Source organism: Clarias gariepinus, chromosome 26 (assembly GCF_024256425.1).
Source record: "Clarias gariepinus isolate MV-2021 ecotype Netherlands chromosome 26, CGAR_prim_01v2, whole genome shotgun sequence".
NCBI classification, from domain to species: Eukaryota; Metazoa; Chordata; class Actinopteri; order Siluriformes; family Clariidae; genus Clarias; species Clarias gariepinus.
Genome location: NC_071125.1, coordinates 18,812,736 through 18,829,190, shown reverse-complemented (window position 1 = coordinate 18,829,190; position 16,455 = coordinate 18,812,736). Strand labels below are relative to the sequence as shown.

The window sequence follows — 16,455 nt, the reverse complement described above, 5'->3', positions numbered from 1 at the left end:
TACTTGTCATTACAAAACTGTTCATGTTAAATTCCATTTCTGGTTTTCACTGTGTAACAGTTTTCTGTGTTACAATACAGGTATATCATGGTGATATAGTGACTCCGAAGCAGTCTGGTCTTGGGTCCTGCCTTGTTTGATGCTGCCTGACAGTAGCTGGTTCATGTGATTGTTTTTCTATAAAATCAAATTGGCCTAACAATACCCCAACAATTAAAACACACAAACATTGCTTAAAAAAACCTTTATTCTTCCAAAAATAGTTAAAAGTTAAAACAATGATCTGCATAAGACGGGAGCATTTGGGTTTTATTTTGTTTAAAAGTCAGCAAAATACCTGGAAAGCACCAGATGTTTATCAGTATCTTACTGACTCTTTCATAGTACAATATTATAACCATTTTAAAAACTGTGAACTGTAGCTCCAAAAAGCCATCCATCACCACTCTTAACCAATTCTCCATAGCAGAGCTCTGGTTAAAGAAACAAGAGAGTTCTTGTGAAGACAAATATACTGTAAATACATTTTTACAGAATATCTAATTATGATAAAAATTAAATATATTAATAAGGCTATACACCATCAGAGTGTGTAAAACACAGTTTCTGGAATTCTAATAATGGGTTAAAGTATTGTTTCATATTCAAAAGGTTTCAATATTTTTAAAGGTACAGTTCAGCGCGGGAGGGGGTGTGCATCTTATAAGTCACGTGATTACATCTCAGGGGAAGTAAATTGCTGGCTCAACTTGTTTTTGTTTTTTTTTGTTCAAGTTTTTGATTTAATTCAGTCTGTGTCTTTAAATTTTTCGAACGCACTGTTACTTGATGTCTCAACAAATACTACTGTAAGACAAACTTCCCATCACTCATGCCCACATTAGACCATGTTGGTTGGGTTGGTATTTACATTTTATTATTTATCTTTTAATGTCGGGGATTCATAACCTCCTCATTAACATAATTACTGTATGTATAAGGTCATGTTTTTTTTGTTATTTTTTTTATTTACTTCCTTGTAAGACTCGCTACCTGGAAAACACCTTATCTTTATCTTATTACTAGTTTTACCAGCCCACATTGTTTTTTTGTTTTGTTTTGTTTTGTTTGTTAGTTTTGCTTCTAGAGTTACATATTAATTATATCCACATGATAATTTCTTATTTAGTAGACATTTAAGTTTTTCTATTAAACATGTACAGACTTGTGTGTTTATATGTGTATGTTATACTTGAACAGAGAAGTGTGTCTATAAGAATAAAATTCTAATTATACTATAGAAATATATCTGGCAGAATTGTTGACACATGTGGGGAATGGTGAGTCTATTTTTTTCGTGATTGTAGTAATATTCCTATTGTAATATTCTTCTTATTTTATAATATTTTATAGTACTTATAATATTTCAGCATTTAGTTAATTAACTTTGCACACCCTGCCTAATCAATCCCCAGTCCACACACACCATATGCATTTCCTCTTTGAATTGGATGACGACCTAAACTGTTGATTTTCTGTGCACATCACAATGATTATATTCAGATATACAGACATAACTAATTAATATGCGACATTTTGTATTTGTTTTTTGTTGTTAGGCATCAAATCCAAATTACATGTGTGGGATGATGTAATTAACTGGGTATTTACTCAACTAGGTTTTCATACAAACAAGTTAACAGACATGACACTCATGGATGAGCATTAGCAACTCGGGCAGTTTTTATATCACTTAACTTACAGTGTACTGAAACGCCACTACTGCTTAGCTGTAAAACAGTTCGGGGCTTTTTCTCTAACTTCTGTTAGCTAAGTGCTTGCACAGCCGTGTGTGCTAGGGTGGAGCAGGATGCTGTTGCTGGACAAAAGTCAAGGCAAAGTGGGGAAAGAGGATAGATACAGTTATGTTTAGCTTGCTACCGTCTATACAGTACTGTAACACAAAGCCTAAGATTAGATAAACTTAGGGTGCCTCAGTATAACGATAAGCGAAAATACACCTGCCTCACGTATATAACGCTAACTATCCAAAATTACCTGTAAGCTAACTGAAACATATTTTATTAAATAAAAAAATAAGGAAAGAAAGTAAGAAAGAAGGAAATACTTCACTAGAATAAAGAATTCACAAAACGACCAACATCTGCACCTTACGAGTGCAGTTAGATAGCGTCAGTCCAGCGGGGGAGGGGTGAGTGTCTTATAAATCACGTGATTGCATCTCAACGAAAGTTAATTTCTGGCTCAACTTAAGTATTTTTTTTTTTTAGTTCAAAAATCAAGTTTGGTATTAATAAAGTCTGTTTTCAAAGTTTTCGAGTACACAATGTTACCTGTTGTCTCAACAAATACCATTGTAAGACGTTGGGCCAAAAACACAAAATATCTAGAGTTTTTACAATGTGAAAGAAACCAAGCACACTGAACTAAGGTGAGAATCAAACCCTCATCCCTGGAAATGCAAAAAAGTGTAAAATAAACAATAATCAAAAAGACCAATTATTAATGAAAAGATTTCACAGAAACTTTCACATGCACATGAAACAATTTCATTTTTTACACATGTTCTTTTTTGGGCTTTATGTATTTCTCTTTTTATTCAAGCCAACTTTAAAATTTTCATGTTTTTACAAATTTGAAAAATATGCAGAAAACAATGATCTGTACTAAACAGCAATATGAATGTAGTTAAGGAACTCAAAGTCAATAAGAAGGCAACATAAGCAATATATTATTGTAAAATCTGTACTTTAATATTAAACTTTTAGTGTTAAGAAATCCTTATGCAATATCCAGAAATGTCTAAGATATAGTAAAAAATTTGGTAATTTTAGGGACTCATATCTTAGGATAATCTTTAAAGTAACTGTAGTCATCCAGTTGATGAAAACTGAATGAACAAACTATTTAGCAACATGATATATTAATTAGACAAAGTTCAAAAGTTAAACCTTCTGGCCCTGAGTGATTGTTTTAATTGTGGCTGATTGGTCTAAAATTGACTTGCAGACTGGGTTTGACCTAGATATTCTTTCAAGACTGAAAGCTTTGTCTATAAAAAGCGATCTGTTTCATTCAGCAATTTCTGTTTCATTCGACGTCTAGTATAACTACTAGAGTCTTTGTTATAATTGAAACCAACCTTCTTCTACGTTACCTCTTATCAGAGCCTACCAAACCCATACTGATTCATTCCTCTTTAATCTGATAATGGCTTTCCCCTTGTTATTTTATTACACTACACAATACTTTTGTTCACTATCATAGAACAACAGCCAGGCTCATACTCAATATCTTTTCAACAGACTAATTCAACAGTCTGTATTTATTCTTCTACATCTTAACATTATAAAGATTTATAATCTGGCATCATGTGAAATGTTGGGTTCCCTTTAGAGTCTGGGTCCTCTAAAGTTTTATTTCTCATGCATTTACCTTTATGCTTATACTTTTGCCCTTTCGCTAATGCTCCAGAGCTTTGACATGCTGTAGCATTGTAATTTCTATCAGTAAACTATTTTCACAAGATTTTACTTGTTCAGACACTAACAGTGCCTCAGTCTAAAAGCCCCTGAGGAAGTTAGTATCGCATTGAAAAAAAACACAAGACATTAGGTTTTGCATTACTTAAGGGTAGAGACGTACAGTATCATTCAGTCTGTCCCTCAACACAGAAAAAAGAGAGCTAACCACACCCTTACATACATTCATTTATTCATTCATTGTCTATACTGCTTTACCCTGTACAGGATCATGCAAAATTGGGGTACACTCTGGATGGGGTGGCAATCCATCGCAGGGCACACATGCACACACTTTTCACAATTCCATTTTTGCATGTGAAGTTCCTTTGACTTTTCTTTAAGGTACCTGCAGTTAATGCTTGTGTATTCCTATATATTTTTTACATTGTGTTTATTTATTCATTTTCTGTCATGATGCTTCATGTCATATTATGCTTAGGAGTTCAACTCAGGAAACTTAAGGCGCAAGGACACCCACAACCAATCACGCACTATGGGCAGTGTGGAAATACCAGTCAACCTACTGTGTATGTCTTTGGATTGTGGAAAGGAAATTGGAGTACCGGGCGGAAATCCAGCAAGCACAGACATAACATAGAATCTCCACACACACGGCATGAACACAATCTTCAAATCCTTAAGCCAAGAATTTGCTAACCACTAAGCCACAAGTTACCTTATTATTATTATTATTAGTAGTAGTAGTAGTAGTAGTAGTATATTAGTATAGTAGTAGTAATTGTAGTATTAATGGACACCTTGTTTCTTCATCAGAGGTTCTATGGAGCCAATATTTTGTATGTTTTTGTGTCTCCTACCACAGATGTAGGGTTCTTATATATCTGGTCTACAAAAAAACTAAAGTAATAAAACTTCATTTAAATGTATAATGATTGTTTCTTTCCAATGACAATTTTAAAGCAAATATTTATGCTATTTCTTCACTGTTTTAGGAGGAAGTTTGAACTTATTACCATTAAAACTAAAATTCTAGATGTAAAAGAGAAGGAGGAAATGAATTACTTTACACTCCTGACCCAATTTTCTGATTACCAATGCAACCTATCACACATGCCAACATTAGACTAGTAAGGACCCAATGAGAGCAAGTTGGTTGGTTTGGTATTTACCTTTTGTTATTTATCTTTTGATGTCAGGAATTTAGAACACTCCTCATTAACATGAGATCATGGGATTTTTCTTCAAATGTTTACTTCCTTGTGAGCTTTGCTACCTGGGAAAACTCTTCACCCGCATCTTATTACTAGTTTTATCACCCCACTTATTTATATATATATTTTTTGCTTCTTACATTACATTTTAATTATGCACGTACAGTATTGCTCATTTCATTTTAACCTCCAGACCAATATCCATTAGTACTATCAGCAAAATGTAACATCTCTGTATATATGCCCAATGAATGAGACATGTTAAATTTATATTTAGTACACATTTGAGTTTTTCTATTATGTATGAACAGAAAAGTGTGTCTGTAAGAATAAGACTCCAGTTCTACTGTAGAAATGTATATGGCAGAATTCTAGACATGTGGGGAATGCTGAGTCTGTTATATTCTTTGGTGAGTGTAGTAATATTCTTATAGTAATATTTTTCTTTTATTATAATATATTATAATATCTATAATATTCAATAATTTGGTTTATTAACTTTGCAAACCCTGTCCAATTAATCCCCAATCCCTACCACTACTCTATGCATTTCCTCTTTGAATTGAATGACGACCTAAACTATTGATTATCTGTGCACATCACAATTGTTATATCCAGATATACAGACATAACTAATTAAGATGCGACGGTTTGTCTTTGTTCCTTGTTGTCAGGCATTATACTTCACCATCCTTATTATTTCAAAATGCTAGTCCTTGCAACAATATGCCATTAATGTTCTGTGCCCTATTGACTTAATTATTGAGACAGCAAAATGCTAAGAATTAAAGGCTTTGCATTATCATGCAATTAGTAATACAGATGCTAGTAATTAAAGTGTCAGTGTTGGTATGTATTGTATTTTCAAATCTTCTTACTGTCTTCATTTTGTTTGCATTGCAGTAATGCTCATCCTTAGTACAAAGAGTAGTTTTGTAGTTAATTTTCTGCAGGCATTTTATTTTAATACTGAGATGAGAAAGAGAAAACACGCTTAAACCATGATGTAAGGTTAATTTTTTTTTTAAATCAGCATTTGATGAAAGTTTTAATTACTGTAAATGCATCAGCTTTTTTTCTATCATTCTTCAGTAATAAAACATTTTTTAACAGTAATTTATTAGTTCTTTAGTTGAAAAACTTTTAAAAAATTATTGTTGTTGTCATTGAAGTGTGATTAATAATGAATCATCATTATTTGAGGGTTCATGTAAAATGAAAGAATCACTTGTGCAATGCAATAGTTTATGTATTTTTTCTACCTTAAGTCAAAGTTGTTGCTTTTTGTTTTTGTTTTAAATGCAATTTAAAAAATATTAATTAATTTAAAAAATAAAAATTAATAGATGTGTCAATGTGTCAAAAATTGTATACAGTACAAAACATCTATTACATTTAGATAATATATTTATTAACTGTTTAGATATATATTTAAAATGTAAATGATAAAAATTACCAGTAAAAAAGAAACAAAAACAAAATGCTTAAATCGAAAAATAGAAAAACTAAATCAGGATGTATTTTACTTGTGGTAAAAGAATAGAGAGAGGGGGGTCAATAGATTGACAAGACCTAGTCCAAAACAGGCAGTGTGTGTTCCTATCCTCCACCATTTACTGTAGTTCCTCCCCCGAGGCTTAAAATACAGCAACAGCAGCTGCCTCATGCCAGTTGACAGAGATCACACACAGAGATCACACAAATACACAACCAGATCACTTCCCAAACAAACACACAGGGTGTTGCTGTCTGACTCATCCAGCCAGAATGCGCAACATTTTACGCAGACGCTCCTCTGCACAGGTATCACGGCCAAGCTTGACTGGCTCGTGCTGTTCGATGATTGCAGGTTCTGCAGTAATTTACTGCGCCACGTGTGATCAGCCGCTCAGCAGCCGATGTGTCATTAAGGGCAAACACCGGGATCATCACCTGAAGGATTTAAAGGATGCAGTGCATGATCAAGTGGTAAGAGCTGTTTGCACTTTAATTTTAATTACTAAAAATAAAACCTTCTTAAAATGTCTAGGCATGAAATTGTAACTAAGCAATACAGAGATAAATACATTTATACACACCACAAGTTGCAGATCACAAAAAATAATGAACCTGTATGTTCATAAATGGGAAGGATTCATTGTGTTCATTCAGCTTTATTTAATGTATCATAGAAAAAACTACACAAACTTTCCGATGACCTGAGATCAAGAGAAAGGGAGTTTGGCGACCTTACACCAAAGATTGAAGCAGCAGAGAGAAAACTCGAGGTGAGATTTACATAAGGTTCTTATTAAGAAATACATCAACAGCAATAATAGTAATAATAAATATTATTTGTTATTATTATTATGAATGTTGTTGTTGCTAATGTCCTTATAATAATAATTAGTAGTAGTAGTAGTAGTACAGTAATATATCACGTGCCTCTAATGCATCACATTTAATGTTTTTAAGCTTTTTAAAAAATACTCTATTAAATAGGCTTTTTATTATTATTATTATTATTATTATTATTATTATTATTAAAAAAATTTTTGTAAAAATGTTCATGAAAGTTATTTGGTGATTCATTTTTTTAAAACATCTCTCTAGAGAAAGTTCTAGGGAATGAAGCATAAGCAATGTCCGGATTGAATCAATACAATAAGAATACAGTATGCCAATTTTGTCTGTGATTATGACTGATATTATGCGTGTAATTATGATTGCTCATTTAAATTTCCTCCAATGTCCAGGAGATATGCAGCAGGACACAGGAGACGCTTCAGCAGGAGTACCATACACTGCAGACTTTGATTGAGCAGAATCAGCAACAGGCTTTTTTCATCCTGAATGCACAAAAGCAAACGATCAAGCGGCAACTCCGTCAGCTACTCGAGGACACGCAGAACTACCAGAGCAAGTCCACAGCCATGAGTGAGGAAATAAAAGAGCTTAGCAGCAAAGAAGAGAGAGAGAATCCAGCCAGTCTGCTGGTAAACACTTTTACTATTATTATTATTATTATTATTATTATTATTATTATTATTATTATTATTGGTGGTGGTGGTGGTGTTGTTGTTTTTGTTGAGATAAGTTTAAATCAAAGCAACATTTCAGCACAATACTAAGCACTTGCTTTCACTTTCACTTGCTTTCTGCAGGGGGAGATTAGTGCATTTGAGACCAGGTGAGTAACACGCACATCTTATTTATTAAATTATCAGCTTATTAAAGTTCTAGCCCAGAACTTTGAAATCAGAGTTTGAAAGACATTGTGTTTTTTTTTTTTTTTTTTTTTGCAGCCTGCATACAATAAACGTGTTTTACTCCTCTGTGGAAAAGAAGCTAAAAGTCGATGACACAAGACTAAAAGCTCTGGAAAACTCCATCAAGAAAATAGTGGAAAAAAATAAAGAGCTTCTGCCACGGCCATGGGAATGTAAGTGCATTTGGATATTTTTAATAATAGTTAATGAAAACTTATTCATAAAAGCTAGTTAAGCAATGACATGAGAAATGAGGGAAAATTAAAGAACAAGAATTAAGGCGTAACAATGAATTGAATATTAACCCTTATTTGCTACATATACATTGCAGTACTGTAAAATTCATGTCGGCATACTGTATTTCCCAGCATCAGGACTCAAAGCATTGCACATTTAACTGATCCATTTATTTATACAGATTAAAGGTCATAATTAATGTCTAATATAGCAATTTTTTTTATTCCTGACAGTCTCAGAGACCATCACTTTGGATGAAAGTAGAAAGCAAGAGTATGTGCAGATCTCCGAGGACAAGACAGAGATGTCAAGGTGTCCTTCTGACAATTTCAGCCTTACTGCTCGTTCATCATGGGTCAACCAGCAAGCATCTCAGAGCTTCAGTAATGGGATGCATTACTGGGAGGTGGATGTAGAAGGCTGTGAGAGCTGGCAAGTGGGAGTAGTGGAACAAAGTGAGGGTAGAGGCATCCCAAGTGCAGCCCTGTCCGAGGAAATGAGTTCATGGGTTCTGGAGTGCGATGGCGGCGAGCTTTCTGCGCTTCACAACAACGAATTCAGCAGGGTCAAGGAGAGCAATGTACAAACCCTCGGCGTCTTCCTGGATTGTAATAAAAAGCGACTGAAGTTTTACAATGTCAATACAGGCTGCATTATGCACTCATTCATTGCCAAGTTCAAGCATTCTGTTTGTCCTGTGTTCAGCATGCGTCCACAGAAAGACAGTATGGCACGACTGAAGATCTGCAACCTGACCGATAATGATTATAGGCAAAGTGACAGCGCTCTTTTTTCAGAGACCTCAGAGACAGTGAGTGAGGAGAGTTCAGAGATGTCTTTTGAGAGCTCAAATTAGGTCTGTGTTTAAAATAAGTGTTTTAGCATATATATTTATTTTATGTACTGTCTATTTAAAAAAAATACATTTAGACATAAATCCTATTTATTTCTAACAAGTACTGGAATGTTTAATGCTGTATTAAATGTTTCAGTGATAGTAAAACTGTGGCACAATTTCCTGTTTTGTTGGTATTAAAAGCTCTTCTTTTATTCACCATGTCTGTATACTAAAAAGGTTGATAATTAACTGAGAATTAACAATATAATGTATCACCTTTTATATAAAATGCAAGCTATTTCCCAGTGTAAAAGTGATTGTTTCATATAAAGTTTTAAGTAAGCTTTTACTGCAAGTGCTACTTGTGTTTTTAGAATAAATGAATTTGTTGTTCCTGCAGCTCTCGTAGATTGTTTTTGATGATATTTTAGACATTTTTATTTTTCTGAGCGAGAATGACGTGTTTACAAAGCAACTCTGGGGACTTTGTGAACACATTTTGCATAATTTCTTACTGAAGTAAAATTAAGCCTGATACAGTGACAGTGGGGAATTTTCCATCTTCAAGGCTGAGTAGTTGTTTTGCAAAGTTTTCTGAGATAGTATTGTGCCACCTGGTGGACACACATGTGCAAGACCTACTTGTCTAAACTCTGGCCAAATTGATTTAGACAAATAGCTCAAATACTGTATCATCTTGTGAGCCATGCTTAAGAGCATCTGAACACACAATATGTTGATCCTTGAAGCTGGTTGTCTACAAAAGCAGTAGGTTTTACTGGGTGCCTTTCCTATCAGCTAAGAATAGGAAACAGTGTCTACAATGTGCCTGGTCTGATGAGCCTCGACATTCTAATGGTAGGGTCTAAATTAAGTGTTAAAAAGATGCCGGTGTAATGGCATGGGTGTGGGGGGCCGTTTGAGACGCTTTGGACTTGTTACCACCAATGAAGCATAATTTAAATGACACAGCCTAAATGAGTAGTGTTGCTGACCATGTCCATCCCTTTATTACCACAGGATAAGGTGCCATGTCATAAAGCTAAAATCATATCCAACTGCTTTCATTGATTTCACTGTACTCAAACGGCCTTTAGATTTAAATCCAATGACGCAACTTTAGGATGTGGTGGAGCAGGAGTTTTGCATATGATGAACATACACATGGATCATCGGTATTATCGGCGCTCCCCTGCCCACGCTTCAAGAGATATATATATATTCAGAGTGAAGAAAAGGGCTAGGAATATCACTCTGGACTCCTCATACGTACAGTAAGCTACCTTCTTGTTGAACTTTTGCTGTCTGCTCGCTGCCACAGAGCACCAAACATTAAGACAGTCAGGCACAAGAACAGTTTATCACCCAGGCAATTTACCTCATGAACAGTTAAAATTTCTTCTCACTGTGCAAAAAACATATGTACAATATTGTGTGCAAAACCGCTTTGCAGTACCACTGATATTTACTTGACCTTTTTGGTAAAAAGCCACATCCTACTCTATTTGCTGTTAACTTTTGTGTGTGTGTGTGTGTGTGTGTGTGTGTGCGCGTGTGCGTGTGTGTGTGCATGTGTGTGTGCATGTGTGTGTGCATGTGTGTGTGTGTGTGTGTGTATGTGTGTGTGTGGTGTGTGTGTGTGTGTGTGTGTGTGTGTGTGTGTGTGTGTGTGGTTTCTTTGTTTCGTCATTTCCTTTTTCCTTTTTATTAAGGAATTATTAATTTTATTCCTTAATAAAATGCAATAAATCTCATTCTGATTCTGATTCTGTTAGGGAGAACACTATCAGCATGAAAAGGTTTACAACTTACTATGCATACTGTATGGCAGTGCCACCCTCTGTGGCAGAACTTGTGGTTTGTGGTGCATCTATATTAATACTAATAACTTTGAGTTTTTGACTGTTAAATGTTGCCCCTTTTATCTTCCAAGGGAGTTCTTTGTCATAGTCATCGATGCTGTTTATGTAATGCCTGATGCAGACACAAAGGCTGTAAAGGTTTTATATTGATTCATTAATAACCTATTTAGTGGGCGTTTTTATTTTTGCTGAGGGCTAACCAGATGAAAAAAAAAAGCTCCTTTAATTTTTTCCAACATGTGGATTTTGCTACAATAGGTGCCCATATAATTGTATAAAAAAGCCAGAATAATATTTCCCTGATGTTCATATCAGCATATACTGTACTGCATATACTATATATATTTGCTTATGAGGATAAAGCCTTCCTTAAAGCACAATTTGTAAGACTGGTCTGACTGCCTTTGGGTCTGCAACAGACTACCTCAATAGAGCTACTGTATATAAGTGGCAAAAAGAGTTTATGGACAAAAATTTAAGAGGTACTTCAGTGTCCATACAGTAGGGTGATCAAGAAGTGGTGACAGGAAATTCAATCTGCCACTAGTACAGTGTAGTACAGTAAAGGGCTGATTCACATCCTTGTGACAATAGTATTGAATTTCTTAATAATTAAAATAATTAGGCATTTAATATAATTATATAATTAAATAGTGTGTGTGTGTGTGTGTGTGTGTGTGTGTGTGTGTGTGTGTAAATAATTTTTATAATGGAAAGAACACTAGATTATTTAAAGTAACACAGAATATGGGTGGGTTGTTAAATGTTTCAGGAATTTCTCTTGATGGCGCAACGGTTTTTTTCCTAGACGATAATGCAAACCAGAAAGTACTTGCACGTATCCTCCACCCTTTAGCTCCTCCTTCAGAAGCTTTATAAAATAGCAACAGCAGATTCCTGAAGTCATTTCGCACAGATCACACAGAGATTACACACACATAGACGCGCACACATATATTTCACACAGGGTGCTGTTCTTTGACTCATCAAGACAGGATGCGCTTCTTTAAACACAAACACAACCCCGTGCAGAGGTCTCGGCCGGGCTCTACGTCAAGCTCTGCCTCTAGCTCTGCCTCTAGCTTAACGTCTAGCTCTAATTCTAGCTCTAAGTCTAGCTCTAAGTCTAGCTCTAACTCTAGCTCTAACTCTAGCCCTACGTCTATCTCTCCTTCGACTTATTCGCTGGATGCTGATTCAGTGGTACTTTACTGCCTCACATGCGATCAGCCGCTCAGCAGCCAATGTGTGATTAAGGGCACACACCGGGATCATCACCTGAAAGACCTGAAAAGCGTGGTGCACGATCAAGTGGTAAGAGCTGTTTTTTTTTTTCACTGTAATTGAAATTAGAGAAAACACTTCTTCCAATGTCTATGCAAAAATATTTATCTAATAAATCAGAAATAAATATATGTATTACATACCACTGGTTACAGTAATAATTAATGATCATAAATCTTTATGTTTATTAGGGGAATGCATAATGATGTTTATCCATCTTTACTCAATGTATTACAGAAAAAATTAAACGAACTGTCCGGGAATCTGACATCCAGAGAAAGGAAGTTTGGTGACCTGACACCGAGGATTGCAGCAGCAGAGCGTGAGCTGGAGGTGAGATTTATCTCAGGGTGTTCCAGGGAAAAACATGGGTAATGAGACTCAAGAGCTAAATAACATCCAACAAAACAACAATAACAACAACAACAATAATAATAATAATAATAATAATAATAATAATAATGAAAAACCTTTTAACTATTATGTCTGTGATTATGATTGCTCAATTAAATTTCCTCTGATGTCCAGGAGATGTGCAGCAGGACACAGGAGACGCTTCAGCAGGAGTACCATACCCTGCAGACTTTGATCGAGCAGAATCAGCAGCAGGCTTTTTTCATCCTGAATGTACAAAAGCAAACGATCAAGCGGCAACTCCATCAGCTGCTCGAGGACACGCAGAACTACCAGAGCAAGTCCACAGCCATGAGTGAGGACATAAAACAGCTTAGCAGCAGACAGGAGCATGAAAACCCAGCCAGCCTGCTGGTAAACATTTTTATTACCTCAATAAGTTTGGATCTACTATAAAAGCAATGCTTCAGCACAAAACTAATTACTTGCTTTTTATTTGCTTTCTGCAGGGAGAGATCAACACAGTTAAAACCAGGTGAGTAACAAACACATCTTAATTATTAAATTATAGGATGTTCAGCACATAAAACTGAGCAAGCCCAGAACCTTGGAGTCAGAGACTGAAAGACATTGTGGTTTTCTTGCAGCCTGCATACAATAAACAAGTTTTACTCCTCTGTGGAAAAGAAGCTTAAAGTCGATGACACAAGAATAAAAGCTCTGGAAAACTCCGTCAAGAAAATAGTGGAAAAAAACAAAGAGCTTCTGCCACGGCCATGGGAATGTAAGTGCATTTGGATATTTTTAATCAATGTTAATATAAAGATATTTTTAAAAGCTAGTTAAGTGATGATAAATCCCTTTAGTATGACAATGATACAGTAGAAGAGTGTAGGACTATAATTTTAAAAGTCAATAAGGGACGGAACAGAAATGAACATGCAAAAAGGGATAGAATATGATGCTATTATTTGTCATATATGTACAGTCAAAAGTTTGGACAATCCTGAAGGCATTGAAAATATGCAATAATCTCCTTTGAACAGTTGATACTGAGATGTGTCTGCTACTCATGCTCTGTAAATCATTTGTAAACAATTTTATATATGGTGCTTTAGATTTGTGATTTTTGGGGCTGATAACTTTAAATACACTTTTGGTTTTGCTGAGCTTTAAAGTTTTGGTCTTGCTTTCATGGGATGGTCTTCATGAGAGACAGTTTCATCATGGTGCTTGATGGTTTTTTTTAAATGCAATTGACAATATCGGTCAAGAACAGCTGACTTTCATGACTTAACGTAAAAAATAACTGTTGTTGTTCTTCTTACTTAATTACCTAATACCATACAGTACAGTATGTGTTATTTCATAGTTTTGAAATGTCTAGTACTGTTCTAGAATGTAGAAAATAAAGCACTAAACAAAAACAGTGAATTTGAATTTGAACACTGAACTAGAAGATTCATCTAAACTTTTGACTGTTACTGTACGCTACAGTACAATGAAATTCCTTTTATTGTAACTTGGGTAAGAGCCAAAAGTTAGCCATGGTGTGGTGCCGCCGGAGCTGAGTGGGCAATGGGTCAAGCTCAAATGTGGCCATCTTTAACAAGTGAGAAATAAATTCTTAGGATAAAATTTTATTGTCTAACAAAGTATTTTATTAATTTTTCAGTTTCAGAGACTATTACGTTGGAAGAGAGTAAAGAGGAAGGAAATCTGCAGATCTCAGAGGACAAGACAGAGATGTCAGTGTGCCCATCAGACAGCCTCAGTTATACTTCTCGGTTATCATGGATTAACCAGCAAGCATCCCAGAGCTTCAGTAAAGGCCTGCATTACTGGGAGGTGGATGTAGGAGGCTGTGAAAGCTGGCAAGTGGGAGTATTGGAACAAAGCCGGGGTAAAGGCATCCACATTTTAGCCGTGTCCCAGGAGAGGAGTTCATGGGTTCTGGAGTGTGATGGTGGCGAGCTCTCTGTGCTGTACAACAACGAATTCAGCAGGGTCAAGGAGAGCAATGTTCAAACCCTCGGCGTCTTCCTGGATTGTGATAAAGGACAACTGAAGTTCTACAATGTCAATACAGGCTGCATTCTGCACTCATTTATTGCCAAGTTCAAGCATTCTGTTTGTCCTGTGTTCAGCATGCGTCCACAGAAAGACAGTATGGCACGACTGAAGATCTGCAACCTGATTGATAATGATGACAGCACACTGGATACAAACGCCTATGAGACAGTGAGTGAGGAGGGTATAGACGAGCCTTACGAGAATTCAAATTGGGACCTTGTTTAAAATAAGTGTTTTAGCAGGTATATTTATTTGATGTACTGTCTATTTATTAAAAGTACATTTAAGCCATATGAAAAATATTAGTGAATCATATTTATTTATATCAAGTACTGTAAAAATGTCCATGTTTTATTAAATATTTCAGTGATAGATACAGTATGTCTGCATACCTAAAAGTTTGACCTAACTGAGAAGTAACAATAACATGTATCACCTTTCAGATGAAATGCAAGCCATTTCCTAGTGTTAAAGTGGATGTTTCATATAAAGTTTTAAATAAGCCGTTACTGCAAGTGATCCTTGTGTATTCACAATAAATCAATATTCATTGTGTCTCAAGCTCTCGTAGAATGTGTTGTTGAAATTTTTTTTTTTTGTTCGGAACGAGAATGACGTGTTCACAAAGCCACTGTGGGTCTTGAAATTTTGTTGAAATATCCGCAAACACTTTTTGTATGATTACTCGCACTGATAATGAAGAAATGAAAAAAGCCTGATACAGTGTCAGAGGGGAATTTTCCATGTACAGAACAAGGCTGAGTAGTTGTTTTGCAAAGTTTTCTGAGGTGGTATTATGCCACCTGGTGGACGTGCCTGTGAATAGAACTACCTGTTCGAACACTTGCTTAACTAAAATAGTTTTATGTACTAGAAGTTACCTGCGGCTCCGTCTGCATACATCTTTAGTTTAAGGACAAGGGAAAAAACAGAACGCTTATATTTAATGATATTTATGGACTAAACACATAAAGTATTGCAAAGTTTTATTAATATTGAACAAATAGTATTCCACAACTACAAACAACATATTTGAAAATACTGAAAGATAGTAACAACAAACACTGCTATGATAAAATTCTAACTGACTTTATATGATCTTCACTACTCCAGTGCCTTGGGATGAACAGTATATTTTGTTTGGCTTTTAGGCATTAATTTGTAAAGAATTTTGGTGTGCCCACTCTTGAACATGTGACATATAATTGACCATGGGAGAAACATGGGATTTCTAAGTTGATGCCGATAAATTTGAAGGATTGCCCCTGATCTTTACTAATGATTGAACAGGAAATTGCAGCCATGCATTAAAATCAAATGGCATGTTGCTGGGTATGAGTGGTATACAAGAAATAAAAGATATTGTCTTCTTTACTACTACCGATCAGAATAGGTGCTTGAATAACTTTGGCCATAAGTTTGCTGATGCAAAGTCTTGTTCCATTGCACAGTTTCTGGGGATCCAAATTTTATCTCAATATGATAAGTGATTCCACTTTTTAATGTAATAGATGTGGTGGAATTCTGGGCAGCTCCAAAAAATTTAAAAATTCCATAGGGTAGTTAATGGCTTCTTTTTAATCAATATCAACCAATTTGTACAGTGTGTATAGTGCAAATTCCAGGCAGCTGTTCTGAAATGTTGTTGTTGATTTTGTTGAGGTTTTAATTTTTTAGAGAGAGAATTGCACATTCACAAAGCCACTGCTGGTTTTGGAATTTTGGTGAAATATCTGTGAACACTTTTTGTATGATTTTATTGACTGATGACAACATTATAAACTTTTGATTGGTTATATATATATATATATATATATACACACAGTGAGGTCAATAGGTATTTGACCATCCTGTGATTTCGCA

At 35.2% G+C, this 16,455-nt stretch overlaps 2 protein-coding genes across 2 annotated transcripts; both read left to right on the top strand.

Annotated features, from left to right (window-relative positions):
- The first annotated feature begins 6,384 nt into the window (after positions 1–6,384).
- LOC128514336 (tripartite motif-containing protein 75-like) lies at positions 6,385–9,404 on the top strand. Its single transcript, XM_053488145.1, has 6 exons — positions 6,385–6,664; positions 6,868–6,963; positions 7,432–7,671; positions 7,840–7,865; positions 7,981–8,117; positions 8,415–9,404. Exons 1-6 carry the CDS (start codon positions 6,464–6,466, stop codon positions 9,035–9,037), a joined length of 1,323 nt encoding a protein of 440 aa, XP_053344120.1. The 5' UTR covers positions 6,385–6,463; the 3' UTR covers positions 9,038–9,404.
- Positions 9,405–11,803: 2,399 nt separating this feature from the next.
- LOC128513916 (tripartite motif-containing protein 75-like) lies at positions 11,804–15,123 on the top strand. Its single transcript, XM_053487482.1, has 6 exons — positions 11,804–12,195; positions 12,403–12,498; positions 12,694–12,933; positions 13,029–13,054; positions 13,167–13,303; positions 14,195–15,123. The coding sequence occupies exons 1-6, from the start codon at positions 11,878–11,880 to the stop codon at positions 14,815–14,817; spliced, it is 1,440 nt and encodes a 479-aa protein (XP_053343457.1). The 5' UTR covers positions 11,804–11,877; the 3' UTR covers positions 14,818–15,123.
- The last annotated feature ends 1,332 nt before the right edge of the window (positions 15,124–16,455 follow it).

Coding starts and splice junctions, on each gene's coding strand:
- LOC128513916 (XM_053487482.1), top strand. CDS start 11,878: ATGCGCTTCTTTAAACACAAACACAACCCCGTGCAGAGGTCTCGGCCG. Junction 12,196..12,402: donor GCGTGGTGCACGATCAAGTG/GTAAGAGCTGTT, acceptor AATGTATTACAG/AAAAAATTAAACGAACTGTC. Junction 12,499..12,693: donor CAGCAGAGCGTGAGCTGGAG/GTGAGATTTATC, acceptor TCTGATGTCCAG/GAGATGTGCAGCAGGACACA.
- LOC128514336 (XM_053488145.1), top strand. CDS start 6,464: ATGCGCAACATTTTACGCAGACGCTCCTCTGCACAGGTATCACGGCCA. Junction 7,866..7,980: donor ATTAGTGCATTTGAGACCAG/GTGAGTAACACG, acceptor TTTTTTTTGCAG/CCTGCATACAATAAACGTGT. Junction 8,118..8,414: donor TCTGCCACGGCCATGGGAAT/GTAAGTGCATTT, acceptor TATTCCTGACAG/TCTCAGAGACCATCACTTTG.